We start from the raw sequence: 20429 nt of genomic DNA, 5'->3' as shown, positions 1-20429 counted from the left end.
ATTTTATTTGAAATTTTGGTTTTTATTAAGAGATTTTATAATTTCAAACTTCGGAACAACTTAAAACTTATACCATACATAAGATTTGTTTAGAATATAAATCTGAACTTTGATATTATACACTCTTAAAACATGTTGTTTTATGAGTTTATGACTTAAAATATGTATGAAAAAGAAAAGATTTGTTACCTTTTTAGTTTTTTTTATTATATTGTATATATTTTTTTTTAATTCAAAAGCGGCCAGACTTCAATATATTTTTTTATTTTATTCAACCTTTTATTATGCACATTTTACATAGGTACACTTAAATTTAATACGCTTTCTTTAATAATTGTATAAGTAGGTAGGTAGGTATTAATACATCATACATCTACATTAAAATCAAATAAATAATATTATTTTAATAATCACTTATTTTTATGGAAATGTAATAATTTATTTTCAGTAACACGTTACCGAAAATTGAATACATGTATTCAACTCGTGACACAGTTTATATAATGAAAATCAGGCTATAGAGTTACACATTTTTGGAATAAAAAATAGCAGAGTATAAAATATTGATAAATATGTAATATTATATACATTATGTTAATATGGATTGTAACTTATGACTATTACTATAGAATACTTAAGCTTTTGAATATAATTTAGTTAATGCTTAACTATACATTCAACTCATTTAACTTTGAAACTTCAACAACCACTGGTCAGTGGTCGCTTTCACACAATCGACCGACTTAGAGAACCAATAAATCGGATTTAAACATACACCATGCACATAAATCTTGTGCATATAAACCATTCCTAAACATATCTCTAGTCTGAGCAGCTTAAAACACAAACAATATATTACAATAAATATTCCCTGATTTACAAATAGTGGTAATTACAATTGTGTAACTAAATACTAATTTAATATTATTTGTCCACTTTAATTTATACAGTCCTATTAATTTATGATAAATTTCAATACTAAGATAATTTATCAAATACAAATATATAGTTAAACTAATACTCTATGTTCTAATTGAATATTTGAATGTATTTTATTTTATTTTTAATTTGTTTTAATGTATAATATAGTTTTATGAAATGTTTTATTCAATATAATATAAGTAGGTATAATATTTCTTAAAATAAAAAAATGCACATTTATATATGAAAAAAACTTTAGATGTTCTGCAGTAAAAAATGAAATGCTTGAAAAATCCTGACTTATGTTATTAACGACTCCGACTAAAAAATATAAAGGTTTTAAAAACTATCCTCGAGGGACAAACACCAGATGTCATTTTAATCTCAAAAGAACCGTCATTTTTATATCTGACAAATTGTTTACGCTCTATGTGAAATAACCTTTAATCCGCTCTACAAATAATCCAACAACCAAACCCTTAATAAGTCAACGTTATATTAAAGTCTTTCATAATTGACAACAACAAAAAAAAAAACGTTAAAATGATTCTTAACTATTCACAAATCAAATAAATTTTTTATACTTAGAAATTAAAATTTACTTTTTAAAAAACTTTTATTGTATTTACGTGACCCTTTAATCCTTAAGGTATGTTCCTCAATGAATTGATGAAAAAAACTTCTACATAATGAATAAACCTTGAAAAAGTAAACTTTCGTGTGAAATCCAAAGAATGTTATTATCAAATAAGTATCATAAGCACTTTCATCCAATCAATTAAAAACTTCTAACAAATTATTTACCTCTTAAGTTCTTAATCTTAAGTTTCTTTAGAACAGTTTATTTTCACAACTTCAATATTATATAATTATAAGAGAATTGAAACTATACATTAAAAAAATGATACCAAATAACTATAATTCCTATACTGTATGATACATATAACAAAAATTAAATAATATCAAATTTAAAAGTAATCAGTACTAAAAAATAATAATATAATATTAACATAATTACAATTTTAAAAATATTCATACTCATTTATTTGATAGGATTTATAAATTATCATAACTAACGTTTTGAACTTAGGAATGCCTCTACTATAAATCGTTTATTTTTATAGCCGATACAATTTTTAAAAAAAATGTGGTTCGCGCATTTGATTACCACCAAATTGTAAAATAATTTTATTGGTGATATTGAATTTTAACAGATGTGATATATTAATACGCTGATAATTATTTTTACTTTTTTTATGCGTTTTCTATTCTCGTTTATATAGCGAATGATGAATGATATATATATATATATATATATATAACGAGACGTGTTATGCGTTATCGTTATATTACAATGTGTATGAGAGAAAACTTATCATGCGAATAATTTACCTTGTCGTTGGTTGCAACGTCACCGCCAAAAACACACGACGATGGAGTTCGGTCTATCGGGAAGAGTTGCAAAGCGGGTAGAGGTATTAACCTTTTCTGGATTTTGTTTCGTAAGATTAATGGCATTAACCCGGAGGATGATTAATTGAATTCTCCCTGTGGGGTAAGAAGTCTGTAGTATATACCCGTATATATCTCTTTCTCTCTCTGTCTCTCGCTCTCCTTTCCCTCTCTTTTTATATTCTCTTTCTCTATAGTCCTAAGGACACCATTGCGCTGTTATAGTTTTGGCAAACCTATCCAACTACGGAGTAAGTCTAGTCCCACAGGATCCGACACATTTCGATTTATTTACCTTTACTGCTCTCCATATACAATTCGACCGTTTCTATCATATATAATTTATATATATATGTATAACACATTATATATTATTATATTATACTGTAACACATATTATGTACCCGTAAAACGTTCATTACTATACAACTAGGATTTTAGTCGTGAAACAATATAGTGCTTAGGTTTTTATCACCTCTTATTACTCGTTCAGTTTTTGATGCAAAGTATGTACGGTGCTATTATATATTTTTGGGTAGTTTCGTTTACCACTCGTCCGTCTTTTAGTCTCTTTTAATGAAAAAGTTTATTTATTTTATTACATAATATATTATACTTTTCGTATATATATATTTTATAATTTTTATTTGTTAAATCAAAAGTTATTAATGGTTCACCCAATAAATATATGATTGAAATAAATAAGATCTATACAAAATGTTTGAATTAAATTTATCTTGAAAATTCCCCAAAATAATACTGTTGGCTTAAAAATCTATCACATCGACATAATTAATAATTTTTATCTAAGCTCTATAGATAAGAATATTGTCATATAAGCATTATTAAATTAAGAACACTTTTCAAAAATCTTTAAAATAACTAGCGAATATTTTTTTTTAGCTCAATAAATTTTATACTTTAATTTCCACAAGTTAATTACATGATATGTATTATATATGATGTAGATTGTAGATACTATAATTTGAAAATTTTTAAATAATTAATATACTTATATATATTAACATATACATATACTTAGGTTCAAGAATTTCAAATCCTAACCGTGGTTAGCTGTATGTAACCTGTTTATTTAATAACATTTTATGATACCTACCTACATTTTTAGAAACGTTCTAAAATATTGCTTATTATATAACAATGTATTTAAAATACTAAAAAAATATTTAATACTTAACTAGACTGAATAATTATGAAATTTTAATGCAACTTTCATGCATTTAACAAAATCCATGTTATGAACCATTAGTCTTAACTATATTTGATCTATTGAAATATGGATTGAGGTTCCGCAAAACTTCACATAATATTTAACCCTTTACGAATCAAGCCAAATGTAACAATGACCTTTTCAACATGCATAATGTATGTATAAGCCCCGAAGGAGTGATTATAATTTAATATTACTATATTTATCGGTTTGAAATTTACAAGTAAATCAAATCGATTTATGTAAATTCTCGAGTGTTACGTAAATACAACATCCTAAAATTATGTGGTTTTGGTATTATTATAATAATGATTGTATCCCAAATATTATTCAAAATAAGTATAAAATATTATGTGAAATAATTTTTATATTTTATAACTATATTTTTAGCAAGATTGTCCAAACGGCCGTTTAACGCCAGCCAAATTTGTTGACATGTACAAAATGTTCTTTCCAAGCGGTAATGCCGAAGAATTCTGCGATCACGTATTTCGAACATTTGATATGGATAAAAATGGTTACATAGACTTCAAAGTGAGTCACTCGATAATATTTTACAAACTATATAGTATATAATATTATTCTATATTAATACATCAGAATGTTTTTGAAAAAAGCAACATTTCCTGAGTGATTTTATTGACTTTCCCCATGTGTTTCGCCCACCCGTTAAAGGTCATCAAATGAACTTCACCCGGACCCCTTCCAATCGTTCAATGAAATATCAACTTTTTATTATTCATGAGGTCACTCGCACCCACAAACCCTCACGCACCAAACAGACACCATTAAAAATCGTTCATTTCTATATCGGTTACAGGAATTTCTATTAGCTATAGATGTCACGTCGTCCGGTACACCGGAAGAAAAACTAAAATGGGCATTCAGAATGTATGACGTAGACGGCAACGGAGTCATCGATATTCAAGAGATGACAAAAATCGTTCAGGTACAAACGTCTATCGATACAAAACGTTACAAAACTAAGGCATCAGTCACCTAATATTTACTTAATAGCTAATATATATATATATACATAACTTATACTATCAAACATTATGCAATGGATTTTTAAAAATATATTGGTTAAAATGTACTAAAAGACTATTTGTTAAAATTTATTATAGCTATAAGTTATTACAAATCATTCAACCAAAAAAATTTAATTTGAATTATTATTCCTGTTTACGGCGGTTAAACCCGAAAGTAAATAATTATTGAAACTGATTTTTATTTTGTATATTTGTAGGCCATCTACGATATGTTAGGTGCATGTTCATCTAATCGTCCGGCTGACTCAGCAGAAGATCGTGCTAAAAATATATTCGCCAAAATGGATGAGAATAACGACGGACAGCTGACTCAGGACGAATTCCTTAAAGGCTGTCTACAGGACGAAGAGCTATCCAAAATGCTTGCACCATAACCACTGCCTCGGCTGGCGTGAAAGCCCAATATAATATATTTCGCCGCATTTTTTTGTATATCTTTTTCTCTTGCCCCGTAGGGTACGCCTTTGTTGGTGCCAAAAAAAAAAAACAAGTCAACCCGTTTTTTCTAAAAAAAAAAAATTGAATCAAAAAAAAAAACAAAAAATTGAAAAAAAAACGAATTGTTTTCTTATGGTTATATTTTCTCTAATAGGGTAATTTATCTACGGTACATATGATTTTAATGCGCAGGTTGCCAGGTGGTACACCTTTTACATCTCGTGGGGTATCCACGCTCTTTCTTCTTGGGTCGATTTGCATTGCATAGTAGTATAAACGCATCGGCAAACCTCCAAGATCTTTTTTCCGAGTAATGATTTCCCGAAACTCAAGTTAACTTCCACTTCACCTGGTGACTTATTTGTGTAAATAATTTTCTGCACATTCCCATTTATAAATTTTTGTTTCTTTTTTATTATTACTATAATTACGACGGAGACTCAATTGAACTCTGTTAACCTGCGTTTTTATTTTAAACAGGTTTCAATCAGTGCAAAATTAAGCTCAAAAATGAAAAAAAATATATATTACAAAACTCGATTACATTCACAGGATTTGAAAACTCCGTAAAAATAAACAAAACCATTTTCGGGGTCATTTTTATAGTTTTACTTCTACAATAATGCTATTAAGGGCTATTAAGGTAATTGGCTGTAAGAAAACACACACAAAAAAAATATATAACAAAAAGGAAAAAACTTGGCTTATAATGGGGTTTCCAAATAATGTCGGGTTCAAAAATCGTGTCATCGAGTGGACCATTCGTGTATTAAAATTATTATCGAGAACTTTATGTTCAAAAATCAAAAATCCTGCACAAATATAATAATCATGCGACGAAATCGTATTTTATTATTATTGATTACCTTTGGCTAGTTCATTAAGCCGCTTGTAATTTTAAGATACATTCTCTTGGACCAATATATTTATATTATCTTATCACATTAATTTATAACTTAATTTCTTATCTATTTTTTCGTCGATGGTGCACATATATTGTTGGATTCCATTAGCAATAAATCGCAACCAAAGTGTCTGTTACCAAATTATGATATACGTTTACTTTTTATATTTATAATTATTATTTAATTAAACATATTATTATTATTATTGTTATCATTTCTATACCTGTTACTTCATTTAAATCATGCATAATATATAATATGTAATGTGTATGTTATTATAGTGTACGGCCAAATATTAAACCATAAATTTTCATGTTATATTCAATTTAATTACTTTTAAAATACGCGATTGTAAGTGTGAAATGCTTTTTTTTCACGAAAAAGGATACTCATTTAATATTTACCGTAACGCTTGACTTAGTTAAACTTTTTGTGTGTACAAAACCTGAGTAATTCAAGCATTACTAATTTTATTTTTTCCATCTCAACATATCTTATAAATATTATTATTCTTCAGTCAACGAAACATATTCAACGAAAACATTATATAGAAAATTTGAATACATGTAATATTTTTGTAGCCATTTCTTATATTTTATTCTATACAAATATGTCACAACAATGTATTTTATTCTTGTTCACTGTGTACGCGCGTACATTATTTATAATCTAGAAAAGTTTATACAAATTTAAAAAAAAAAACTTAGGGTTAATTATTAATCGAGAATTTTTCTATACACCAATTTGTATAATCTATTATTATTAATATTATTATTATAATTATTATTATTATTATTATTCTAATTATAGATGTTATAATATACACATAGTGTAAAAAATCTGTGTCAAAGTGTTGTCCTTGATAGTAATTTTAAAATCCGATGAACTATATTTTCTTTACTTATGTATGTGTGTAATGTATATGAATGTATATTATAGTATAACATAACACATATATTCATATTTATGTACATACCTACATATAAAACTAATAATTTGTAGTTATACATTTATTATAGGTAACATTAATGTCTAGCTATTACATCAAACAAACCAACTTACTTTATACAATACGTACATTTTTTTGAACATATTGTAAAAAATATTCAATGTGACAACAATTTTTATTTTTATTTGTTATATGTAGGCTAAGTTTAAATTTAAATAGCTTAGACAATTAGTTCTTAAGGTTAGGAAATGTTACGTTTCTTTTCTGCTCTGAGCGCTGTGTATGGTTAACAGATGAATCAAAAACTAAAATTTATTTCATTCTGATGTCTCAAAACAATGTGTTTTTCTTTACTTACCTTTGAGAAAACCATCCAATATGATAAACACATACCTATTCTTTATGATGTTGTTGACAACACTGTCGACAAATCTGAACTTTCTTATAAGTTATTAGCTACTTGTATAATAAACTGAATTGTGACTTAACAGATTATGAGAATGAAAGCTTAATGGTATTATCCATCTTATAATAAGATTAAAACAATGGGAAAACAAAACAGCAAGTTAAAGCCTGAGGTTTTGGAAGACCTTAGACAAAATACTGAATTTTCTGGTAAAATCTAATTTTTTATAAATGCTTATCAAAGTAGCCACTGAGTTTAATCATTTGCAGATGCTGAGATCCAAGAATGGTATAAAGGTTTTTTAAAGGATTGTCCAGGTGGTCATTTGAGTGTTGAAGAGTTTAAGAAAATTTATGGAAATTTCTTTCCCTATGGTGACGCATCTAAAGTAAATTAGTTATAAAAAAAAAAAAGAAATCTCATTTAATGCCTAAAATAGTTTGCAGAACATGTATTTCGAACATTTGATGCCAACAGTGATGGAACAATAGATTTCAGAGAATTCCTTTGTGCTCTGTCAGTCACATCACGTGGAAAGTTGGAACAGAAACTGAAATGGGCCTTCAGCATGTACGACCTGGATGGCAACGGATTCATTTCACGACAAGAGATGCTGGAAATTGTTACGGTAAAATTTTTAAGTTTCAAATAGGTAGAAGTAATAAATAATAATGTATGAATTTATTATGTTTTATATAATATACAGGCCATTTATAAGATGGTAGGCACCGTAATGAAGATGCCTGAGGATGAATCGACGCCAGAGAAGAGGACAGATAAGATATTTAGGCAGATGGATAAAAACAATGATGGCCGTCTATCATTGGAAGAGTTTATTGAAGGTGCCAAAAGTGATCCATCTATCGTTCGACTGTTGCAGTGTAATCATGCCGTCCAGTAGGGATTTACAATAAGCATTACACTAAATTTACCTGCCTTTTAACTAAAGTCACATAATGTTTGGACTTCTCTTTTTTTTGTCTTTAACTTTCGTTAATTTTAAATTCCTAATGGATTTTATCTACCAAAAAGCTTCAATCAAACATCAATACGTGTGCTCTAATTTTTAATGCTTATGAAGTTTGACAAAGTATAATATACATTTATTCCCTGATTTATTCATTTATTAAAATCTGCAAATTGCATAGTATTTCAATCAATAATAAATAATAATACATCACAAATGCATGTGGAATTAAGAAACACGTGTTGATGATTTATAATAAAACAAATTTATTGTTTTTACTGTGATATATTCTTAAATTTTTTTTCAATTTTGATCTTCTTTATCAATACAATGTATTATTATTATTATTATTATTATTATTGTATTCGTCGGGCAAGAATATTTTATTATCCTATTAAAATTTTTTGTTCTCATAATATTAATAATATTTAATTGTAATTTGTGCTTGTATTATTTAAATCTAGAGATGTGTGATAATTTTAAAACTAAATCCCAAAATTTACATTTAATCTATATAGCTGCATAGAAGCTTATATTTATATTCCTAATATTTTTTATTTGTATTAATCAAACTATTTAAGTATGGTCTATGTCTCATATGAGACATAAAGAAAAGAATAATACAAAAAAAATTTAAAGTCACACATCTCTTCATTTATTTATTTACAACCATCACTTTACGACCACGGTGGTATTTTGATTTAATAATGTATAATTATTGTTAACTATTCCAGAAAATAACAAAACTCATAAAACCAACAAATATTTTTGTAGGGTTCCTATATCTAGTCTTTGTTTACTGTTCTAATATTATCATAGTAAATACTGATGAGTCACCTATAATCTATTTAATAATAATAATAAAAATTTTTTACCTTTTTCTTAAAGGTTTGCCAAATTTTTTTCACTAAAAATAAAAATATAATATATTAACTTATTGTTATTTAAGATTTAATAGTTTAACTTGTAATATTGTAAAAAAAAAACCCCAGTAAGAGGATTGTGTTATTGTTTGAGTTGTTATTCGTTTCAAAAGTATATTTTTTTAACTTGGCTTATGACCGACTCCTAGAAATGTGCCGTTGTATATATACGTGCTCAACTCTATTTCCACATCCTCAGTACTATTCATGTTTAATAGTAACCTATATGTAACACTTAAAAACCCTTCCATTACTTTGTTAATTCTAAAACGCAACCAGACATATACATATATCAGTATATGATTTAAATTAATAATTACATAATTAGAATATATTTTGTATAATTTTTCTAAAATACTGGTTTATGGTTCTGGTCTATTTATACATATTATATACTAATCTTAATATGGTAGCTTATATTTGTTACAATTTTGTTCAACTGTATAATTTTGTACTGAATAATATGTTATATTTGCATGAATAGGTTTTAGTCTTTAAATTAAAACATGTATACCAAAAATATTATTATTTTGCGCCTCCATAAGTAAAAACAAAAAAAAAATACAGAGAATAATCTGACATAATATGTACATATGCATCTTTTCACCTAATATAATATTATGTCAAACATTAAAATTTTACATATTTGCTCAAGTGTCAGTTATATGTCAAAATGTCCTCTTTATACCTCTTACTCTTCCATATACTCCTACTTGTTTTCTTGCCAAAAATTGTGCATTTTATTTTTCAAATTATATATATATATAGATTTGGACAAATACCATATAATAAAGAACGTTTGGAAAATTCTATAACTTTTAATTTTCTAGACATCCAGATTGTATACATAAATGCAGCATAGATCAGATATTGTAGTACAAATCTTACAAACATTATGTTTTAGGGTTATACCTATAATATATATATTTTTTTCTTGTAATATTATCTATCATATTATATATTATATTATATTATATTATTTATATCATATATTATATTAATATTATTCACTATGTAAAAGAAACAAACAATAAAAATAATGTTAAAATTATACTTCTTACTTATACATGCTACATATTTAGTTTCAAATAAATCAAACTGTATGTTTGTAAAATTAACCTGCCCATTAAATATTTTTTTTTTTTGAAAAATAAATAAATGAACATATTTTATTACTTTTACATGTAGATAGGTTGTTACTATAGTAATTATAGTAATAATAACTATATTATTATGTACTATATTTATAATTATAATTATAGTAATTACGATAGTAATCTATTACTAAACTTCAAAATACTTCTATGGTAGTGTGGACAAGTGTCCCATACAAATTAAATATGTTTCAAGTTGAAACTTATAAATATTATAAAATAATTTATAACAATATGATGCTATATTACTAATAATTAATAAACATATTTAATAATTTTTAAGTGAAACTTCTTTACTGTGGGTATGACAAAAATATTTATACTGAGTGCGCTGAGAGAGCGCAAGTCGGCGGCGACCAAATTCGGCTTTACTGCGCATCCCCAAGCGTCACTCTACCATAGGGAAACCAGTTTTGACAGCAGGGAGATACAGGAGGATGTGCAGAACTTGATAGCCGACTTGCACTCTTTCGGCGCACTCAATATAGTCACAAGATCGACTGATTAGAACTACACATTTCAACATTTGTTACTGTTAGTTGTTACTATAGAAACAAAATTATTATTATAATTTTTTTCCAAAACAAACTTAATTTAATTATGAATAGTGATCCAATGACACCAACAACAAGATCAGGAACTACGACTGATGCAATTTTTACACGGTACCTAACTAATGTACAATCAAGAACTTACAAATCTTATTTCAGCTATCATAGACCAAAATATCTACTTTTTTGAAAGAAATATCTACAGACGAATACATAGAAATTGATAAATTAGAATGAATAAGTTAATTATAATTCTTTTTATATATATTAATGATCTTATTAATGATTCAGATTGTCATATTTATTTTCAAAAAATAAACAAACATTCTTATAAATGTATTGGATATTAGATTTATAACCTCCATGTGGTGCATCCTAGGTAATGCTAACAATATATTAAAAAAAGTCTACGAGCAATAAGCCTCAATCTCAACATGTCGTCAGCTGTGATGAACTCGAACTGTTATTCCAACCTACTATTCATGTAACTAATTTTTTTCTCTTACCCTTAGTATAGTAGTTTCACTTCATACGTGCTCACTTGCAACATGCACAAGTTATTTTTACTTATTAGTAGGTTGTTACTATCTATTACTAAATATCTAAATGCTATACTATGTGTCTATGCTAATGTGGACCAATGTCCCATACAAATAAAATATTCTTCTAAAAAAAAAAAAATATTTTATACATGTAATTAATTAATACATTTTACTAAAATTCTAAATGCTACTTTACTAGTATGAACCATAAAAATTAAAACGTAAATTCAAAAAGTACATTTAAAGTTGAAAAATGTAAGTACAATAAAATAAATTATAATTTTAGAATGCGTTACTACTGATTTAAACATGTTGTATTTTGTTCAAGCATAACATTTTAATATTCAATGATATGTTTTATATTATGTTTACTATATTATATCTTTAAAAAGTAAATCTATGATTATTCAAAGGTACAATGAAACTTTGAACAGAAAATGTTATTAAAATTATTTTATGAAAGTTTCACTATCTACTATAAAAATGTTCATAACAAATAATTTATTTTCATTATTCTGAAGCTTATATATTTAATGTGCATTCTTCATTCTACATTTTGTAATGATGTTGGATCACTCTGATGACAATCTAAAAAAAAAATTAATAAAAATAATACTTTAATAATAATACTTTGTTTGAAAACAATTTATTTTTTTTAGAAATAGTATTATAATATTATATACTTACAAAATATTTTACATAAAAATTAAATTAAAATCTAGTGGGTACCTAGGTATTTCTTTAACAGTAATACTAGTAGTACTTACACTATTACTTAGTAAAAAAAATATAACAATATAACATAATATATATAGTCATATAGAATATAGATGCATAAAAAATATTTTGTATCTTTTATTTTTACCCAAGAAAATGGTTTTTAATAAATACTTATTATATTATACATTTTATAATGTATTCCAAATACACAACTATTATGGTATTACACATCATACATTGTAATAATTATTTATTTATATTTATATATTACCTAGGTAGTGCTTTATTTTCTTTTTACTGGTTTTACCTAAAAAATTATTAAAATTAGGACGTTTCAGAATAAAATAGGTATATTATGTTGGGTACTACCCTATGTAAATTAAATAAAATTCACACTAATTATATTTAAATAAGAAGTTTTTAATTTTAATTACTTACAAAATATTTTATTTTTATGAATCATTTTTTTCAAATTTATTTTTCATTGAACTTTATAACTACCTAGGCCCTAGGGCTCAGATTTAAACCATTTGCTGCTTTTTTATATATGAGATAGAAATCTAAATCGTGTGCATAAATTTGTTTCACGTCATTCTGATTTAAAATAGGTACCTAAACCAATTTATTTTTGCTTTTTTCAATTATTCCAGATGTCAATTTTTATGTTTTTTATGCTAGGTACTGTGATAAAAAAAAAATAATTAATAATTAATGTAAAAACCCTGAATGCGGTTATTGGTTTATTATTGTTTTCGTTATCGACTTATTTATTAAAATATGTATTAAACGTAAAAATTATCAATCTACATAATATAGCCTGCAGTACATATACAGTCAGTATGCCTATAAAATCGATATCAACCATTTCAAAATTTATGATTTAGTGTTGTAATTTGAAACCTCTTGTATGAAATATGTACCGTACTACCGTTCGCTTCAGTGGATGTAGAGAGTTCGTTTTCTATGTATAAAAATATTCTATCTGACAAACTTAATTTCACCAATGTAAATCTAGGGAAATATTGCGGTAGTTAATTCTTTTTTGAATTTAATTTTTCAAATATTTTTAATTCATTTTTACAATTAGGTAGTTCATGTCACATTTTTGGTCATACTTTGTTTTATTTTTTTTTTAAAAAATAATAAATGTTTTATTTTTGCTTTTTTTCAAACTTCGGGGATGGTTTCCGATGGAAAAGTGAATATCCTTGGTGCATTATAGAGGTAAAAAGTAAACATTTTCCAACAGTTTTCAAAAAAATCGATAAAAACAAAAAAAAAAATGACGGAAAAACGGGAATTTTTACGAAAACCAAGTTTTCGACCGGATCGATTTTTTATATGGTTGTAACTCAAAAACTAATCACTATAAATACTTGAAATTTTCACCAAATGTTTATGTTAGTGTTATCTACATACAGTTAAATTTTCAAAAATTTACAAATTTTGACTTTTTTGAGTTATTTATAGACCACTGAAATTTTCGATTTTTATACGAATTTTTTTTTGAAGTGTCGGTCAAAAAATTTTGCATGACCAAAAAAACTTGAAAATTTAATACAAGGTTCCGTATGAGTTGTTCTTATAGTAGCTAAAAAAAATTAAAAATCGTTAGTCACAATTTTTTTTTATAAGCGTTTATAGTTCAAATTTTTACGAAATCTGTCGAAAATGCGAAAATTTGCAAGTAATTTTGAAGTTGAAAAATTATAAAACTTTTTTGTTTATAACTAAGAATTAAAAATACAACACTAAGTCTTCCATAGGTTTTTCTTCAAGTAGCTATAGAGAAAAATCGAAGCATCATTATAGGAAAAATTTTAAGTGCGTTTGAGTTTTAAATTTTTACGAAATCGCGTAACGATAACGATTTATCTTCAAACGATTTTAAATATTTATTATTATTCAAAAAGTATAAGTCGTAGATACTTGAAAATTTTACCAGTTATTTAGATTGACATTTTCTTTACATGGTTTAATTTTCAAAACATTTTGAGTTTTTTTGAGCTATTTATAGACAACTGAAATTTTCAATTTTTCTGAAAAATTTTTTTTGAAGTGTCGATATTGATGGCCCAATCAAAATACTTGAAAATTTTATACAAAGTTCCTCATATGTTATTCTTATAGTGATTAAAAAATTATAAGAATACATAGCACAATTTTTTTTTATTAGCATTTTAAGTTCAAATGTTGACAAAAATTCGTCAAAATTATGAATATTTGCAAATTATTTTGTAGGTATAATTCATAAAAATGTTTGTATAGGTAGCTAAGAGTTGAAAATGTAATACAAGATTTTTCATAAGTTTAGCTTACAATAATTATAAAATAACTTAAATTTTGGTGTATTCAGGCTATTAAAACATAAACCATCTTATTCACCAACCACTGGAAATTATATCCTAGGCTGACAAATCATCTTCGTTCAGAATCGTTTTTTGTATGCAATGATACCTATCATTGCATTCAAATTTAACCTTCCCTAGTCCTAGGTTCACCCCGTCCCCTAATGTACAGCAGAACGGTACCCACTTGCCCGCTTTTTTTTTGTTACTTATTATGCTTTAAAATCCGAGCCCTAATTAAACTAAAAAATATGTTAAAACACTTTGTGTTTTGAACTATAATATTATGTGCTATCACTGTTTGGTAGCAAGGCATCTGAATGCATGTAATTTACGATCAACGAATTCGTATTTGATAAATAATTATTTAGTGTGTAAATTGTAAAGCATAATTTTACGTGGAAGTTTATAATGGACTTGCTTACACTTTGTTGAACCTTAGTCATCGCGGAGGAAAATAAGTAGTGTCCTATTGTAATCGTAATTTCCACTGTAACGAGAAAGTATTACTTAGTCGCAAATGTATAATGCCTATGTGTAAGGTAAGTGATAAACAGTCAAGTCTGTCACAATCGTGGTTCTTATTTGGTAAAAGTATGCCCAAGGATGTACATTTCAAAGCCATTTCGAATATTTTATTAAAATCTTGCATTTTAAAGAGAGGTAAGTACGTACTCGGATTTGTAGACTCGAGAAAACGAATATTGTTTTGCTAATATAGGGTTGCCATTAGTTTTTATAAAATAAAACAGTTATTATGATTTAGTGTATTAACTGTGTTAAAATACATACATTTTAATTTTTAGTGTTTTCACTAAACAAAGTTAAGAAGTGATAAATCTACAGACAAGCCATACAGTATCAGCTGGTACTTTATGAATACATATAAATATAACATACAATACCTACGTAAAAATTACAATATTATCATTTATTCATAAAGGATAGTCACTTAATTGCTATACCTATTAAAATAGTAGGTACATTTTTTTATCATAAACAAGAAAACCTATACTGCCAATCCTAGTCAAGAAATATTAATTTTTCAAAAATATCTCTAAACGTAATTTACGCAAGGATGAAACATAATCAATTAACATTTTCCTTTTATACAAAATATACTAGAGCAGCAATTTACATGGAAAATTAAAAGTGGTGTACAAATACCATTTACAGCGACATATCACACATACATAATATGTGACATTGTAACCTATTATAAACGTATAATTATTAACGTATTCAATGGATATATTATTTAAAAATCCAGTCTGGTCTATCTTTAATACTTGAATAAGTATTTAATTATTCTTTTACTGTAGCTTTTTTATACATTATAGTATAACTATAATTATTCTTTATTTATAGATCTATGAATATTTATTTGTTTTTCATACTGATAATTGAATTGTTTATTATATGTTAGGTACACGGACTAAGATAAGGTTAGGTTAGGTATTTTAACTCTCTATACTATCATCACAAGCATCTATTTAAAGGAGGTAGATGTATTTTTTATTATTTTTTTCTTATTCTAAACATTAATTATTAATTAAAAATATGTATAGTTTATTTTTTCAATAGAAATTTAATAAAAAAATAAAATAAAATATGATCCACGTTACTCACCTTATAATGATTTCGTCAGATGACCAATTATTGTCTTGTCTCGATGACTCTCATCAAACCGCGGTTAATCGGCTTCGAAGTTGTATCAGATGATTCATCGCCAACTGCGGAACATCAGTCCATGATAACAGTAGTATGAAAAATCCTATTGCTATCATCAATTGTGTCAAAAACCGCCTGTTCACTAAATGCGGTCGGTCGACCACATACGACAGCATTAAATGTATCAAAACCGTAAGATACGTTAACATTAAAAACTTGATCACCGTTAAAATCGTTCGCAATTGGTCGATCACAATATGTATCATTGGTTTCCTTAATAGAGGAAAGTCGATGTCCATTGTATATAATATTATGACTATTAAATAAAATAGATCGAATGTAAATTAATGATATATTATATTTTAAAGGGATTTTATGGCGTAAATACTGTAAATAATGGTAGCAAATATGTACTTACATAGTATTTAAAGTTTGTTGTATTTGTTAGAAGTTGATAGTGACCATCAACCGACGACTTCCGATAACTGAGGAAAATTTTAAAATTTAAGTTTTATATAACATTGGACACTATATTATTTATTTGGTTTTTTTTTTAAAGAAATTTTTAAAGATCTTAAAACAGTTAGTAATGTGATTTTTTTAAACCAAGAGATCGTAATAGGTACAATAGATGAACAAATTATAATTATTGAAGCGTCTTATGATTTATATACATAAAATGCATTAATTAGTTAAAGCAGTTAAACTCAGATATTACAAATCAACTTTTGTGTTCAAGAAATCGTCTTTGTATTAATACGCTAAATCTATACAACATAATATTATAATATTTAACGTGTAGGAATTTACATATTAATTTTTTTTTATCTACTAGATTTAGTTTTAGTGTAAGAACTTACATTCACCGTTCACCCAAATGAAATAAAATATTATGTTAAGAGGACGTCCACGTCGTATCCGCGTATGTTATATCTCACTTAAAAATTAAAATATCGTAAAAACCAATGAGACTACACAGATAATGTTCTTATCTAAAGTTTTTTAATAGGTCAGTTAACTCTAATGTCAATTTATCTAAAAGTACATTATTGAAACTAGTGAACACAAATTTACTTTGTCGTACGTGTGTAAGACAGAGACGACACTTGCGACATCCCCTTAAATTAAAAGCTATATATCTATAAAATTATTGGTAATATAGTTATTTAACTGAATTTAATATGGGAATTTATGAACTCAACATCACTTTACACGACAATATGATTTTATCTCTCACTGCAATGAGGGTGAATAGTAGCTTACTAACATATTCCAGTAACCAATTTTTTGTTATTAACTTTAATAATAGGTAGATAAAACAAATATCAGCAAATATTAATTCAATTTAATTCTCTCACAATCAGTTATATATGATATGTTTAAAATATCCATAGTAACACCAATTCATAAAAAAGAAAAAAAATTCTAAAAAAGAAAACTCAAATTTAATAAATAACTTTTGACCAATATCTGTAATTTCTAATCTAGCTAAAGTTTTTGAGAAAATTGTTAAAAAATAATTAATTTCATTCTTACAATGTAATAATCTTTTGCTACACTTGCAATATAGTTTCCATCAAGGTAGAAGAACTGATCAAGCTTTAGCCAAATTAACTAATTTTATATACAAATCTCTAGAATGACAATAAAAAAATATGCAACGGTAAATTTAGATCTAGCTAAAAGATTTTGACTGTTTACACATGCCATTTTTATATTTAAATTAAACAATTAAGCATTTGTGGTATTGTGGTAATGATTTAAAATTATTTTCTTCTTATTTATCTAACCAAAAACAATGTATCAAAATAAATAAAATTATAATCTCTCTAAAACAAATTAAATGTGGCGTTCCTCAAGGTTCAGTTATTTCACCATTTTTTTTAACATACAAATAAATAGAATCTATTATCAATATACCCCTTTTAAGGTAAATTATATGTTATGCAGTCATGCAAATGATGCCGTTATGTCATGTAAAGCAGACTCATATGGGATGAACTATTTAAAGTAATTAATAAGGACCTACAATTAATAAAGAAATGGTTACTCCAAAATAACCTATTCCTTAATCTTGAGAAAATTTGTGTTGTTCTTCATGCTTTGACTGAAAATATAATAGATACCAACAAAAAAATGTATAAAAATTCATAACACAAGTAGCCATATTATTTTTGGTTTGCTCATATGAAACGATTAATACATATATCTAATTCTGTTAAATACTTAAGAATTGAAATCTATAATAAAATTAGGTGGAAAAACTAAATAAATGTTGTAAGTAAAAAAAATAAGAAAAATGATTTATATTTTCAGAAATCTGCGTAATCTATTAGATTCAACTAAACTGTGACACATGTATTAAGCTTTAGTGCAATCGATTATTGCTTATGGTATAGTTGGCTGGGGTGTTGCGTTTGATAATGTTTTAACAGAACTACTAATCTATATGTTATTGATTTTTTAGCATTCACAATTTAAGCTCATGTCCAAGGCCATAACTGGAAATTAGTTTCACAAAAAAATTGTGTTCTAATTTTATTATAATATTTTATAGGTAATTTAATATAGTATAAAATTCATTTCAAAATTTCGAGGGGGCTTGAACCCCCACCCCCACCTCCAGGTACGGCCTTGCTCATGTCTATATACTATCAACCTCATTACAAGGTACATAGTGAAACTTACCTAGATCTGTTATATCTGCTTTTGGTTTAATGTATTGATCTGAACTGAATCTTTCAAAATTCCGAATTGTTCCTTAAATTTTTTTAGTTTCCATCCAATTTGATTTATTTTATTTTATAAGTGTTTTACACCTTATATAGAGGATTTGACAACGAACATTTAGGTACAAACCACCTTTAGCCGGAAAAGGAAGAAGCTCCGCTAGCGTTCAATGATCTGCAGTCTCAAATTAAACGTATTATTCAAAATGTCCATAAATGTCATAGGAATGTCATCGTTCATGAACACAAACACATCAATTCGAAAATTTCGGCCAATGTGTAGCTGACATAGAAAGACCCCGGTTGGTATGTAGTCTGACAAATCGAGGAATCTGTTTTGTATGTAGTTGACGGAACGAATTATCTGACGTGGCAAATTATACCGCAACCCGTTGTAGCCGAAGTTCGTCCAGAAAGACATATATTTGAGCAGTATTCATTAAATTGAATATTTGTGTGTAAATAATGTATCTACTGTAGTCTGTAAGTGTAGTATAAAAATAAAAATATATATTTATTTTTGTTAAATATAATATATAAATTCTATTTGAACGCGAGCACACGGACAGAACACCCGAATTTTTTTAACAACGCACATTGAGACGGTCAACAATTAAATAACTACGTGCCTAGACTGGATTTTTGAAGACACTGAATCTAAACTCCCCGAATTCCCACCGACCACAGTCTCACCAACCCTCGATTAATACACGTCACAAGCAAAACCGGGTCGTGTTCAGATTATTATCCTCCGTAAATATCTGAGACCGTGTTCTGTGAGCCATACTGGTGGGGATATAGGGTGCCAGGGTGGTCGCCACCCGCTGAGTATGAACAGGTACGGTTGACACATGGTCGCGGTAGTGACTTGTTAACTCGAACCGAACATTGTACAGTAAAAACTGTCTAATATAGAAACGGCCGAGACCAAATATTTTTACCATTTTAAACAGGTATCCATTTAATACAGGTCGACAAAAAAAAAAAACAAGTTACAATAAATATTTATTATTTATTAAATTTTACCAACTTTTTATTGTATGTATAGTTAAAAATAATATTAGAATTAAAAATTATATATTTAAAAATTAAAATAAGTTAGTATTTATCTACTCTTCCATATTCTTTTAATCTTTTTTGTAAAAAAAAAATGTTTAGTATATTATAGACAAATTTGTTTCATTACCTAAAACCACTAGAATCAATTAATTTTAGTTTTTCATTTAAAGTTAAACATTTATTGATTTTTGACAAATATCGTCCCGCTATATGTCACTTTGTCAAGTAACTCGATGTATCAGGTCTTAACAGATAATCGAGAAATTATTATTTCGTCAATGATTCGTGCCTGCTGTTAATCCATATTTTCTGTATAGTATTACACGCTTACTAACATTCTATTCGAATCTACAATATTTAAGTATCTTAAAGTCTATCATTATTAAAACCTAAATTTCTTACATGATTACG

The 20429-nt window shown here is 26.6% G+C and overlaps 2 protein-coding genes and 1 long non-coding RNA gene across 6 annotated transcripts in view; 2 read left to right on the top strand and 1 right to left on the bottom strand.

The window, feature by feature from the left end:
• The window catches only part of LOC114126559 (neuronal calcium sensor 2), an 82442-nt gene extending 75155 nt beyond the window's left edge, over positions 1-7287 (top strand). For all 3 annotated transcript variants that reach the window (XM_050203230.1, XM_027990534.2, XM_027990535.2), the window contains 3 exons: positions 3995-4138; positions 4425-4553; positions 4854-7287. In XM_050203230.1, coding sequence (XP_050059187.1) covers positions 3995-4138; positions 4425-4553; positions 4854-5030 — 450 coding nt within the window. In that variant the 3' untranslated portion in view covers positions 5031-7287. The remainder of the gene's footprint in view (positions 1-3994; positions 4139-4424; positions 4554-4853) is intronic.
• Positions 1-10297, top strand: part of LOC114126560 (neurocalcin homolog) — an 85731-nt gene extending 75434 nt beyond the window's left edge. For both annotated transcript variants that reach the window (XM_027990537.2, XM_027990536.2), the window contains exons 2-5: positions 7440-7563; positions 7624-7742; positions 7794-7982; positions 8061-10297. In XM_027990537.2, the coding sequence (XP_027846338.1) occupies positions 7494-7563; positions 7624-7742; positions 7794-7982; positions 8061-8255 (573 nt within the window). In that variant the 5' untranslated portion in view covers positions 7440-7493 and the 3' untranslated portion in view covers positions 8256-10297. The remainder of the gene's footprint in view (positions 1-7439; positions 7564-7623; positions 7743-7793; positions 7983-8060) is intronic.
• A 1411-nt stretch (positions 10298-11708) lies between these two features.
• LOC114124967 (uncharacterized) lies at positions 11709-19880 on the bottom strand. The gene is made up of 4 exons (XR_003592488.2): positions 18919-19880; positions 16649-16715; positions 16189-16546; positions 11709-12079 (listed from the first exon to the last, which is right to left on the bottom strand). It is a non-coding gene; the product is annotated as an uncharacterized LOC114124967 (long non-coding RNA).
• Between the last annotated feature and the right edge of the window lie 549 nt (positions 19881-20429).

This window comes from Aphis gossypii, chromosome 3, assembly GCF_020184175.1.
Source record: "Aphis gossypii isolate Hap1 chromosome 3, ASM2018417v2, whole genome shotgun sequence".
In the NCBI taxonomy this organism is placed as follows: Eukaryota; Metazoa; Arthropoda; class Insecta; order Hemiptera; family Aphididae; genus Aphis; species Aphis gossypii.
The sequence above is the reverse complement of the archived record's forward strand: the minus strand, read 5'-3'. Positions and strand labels throughout refer to the sequence as shown.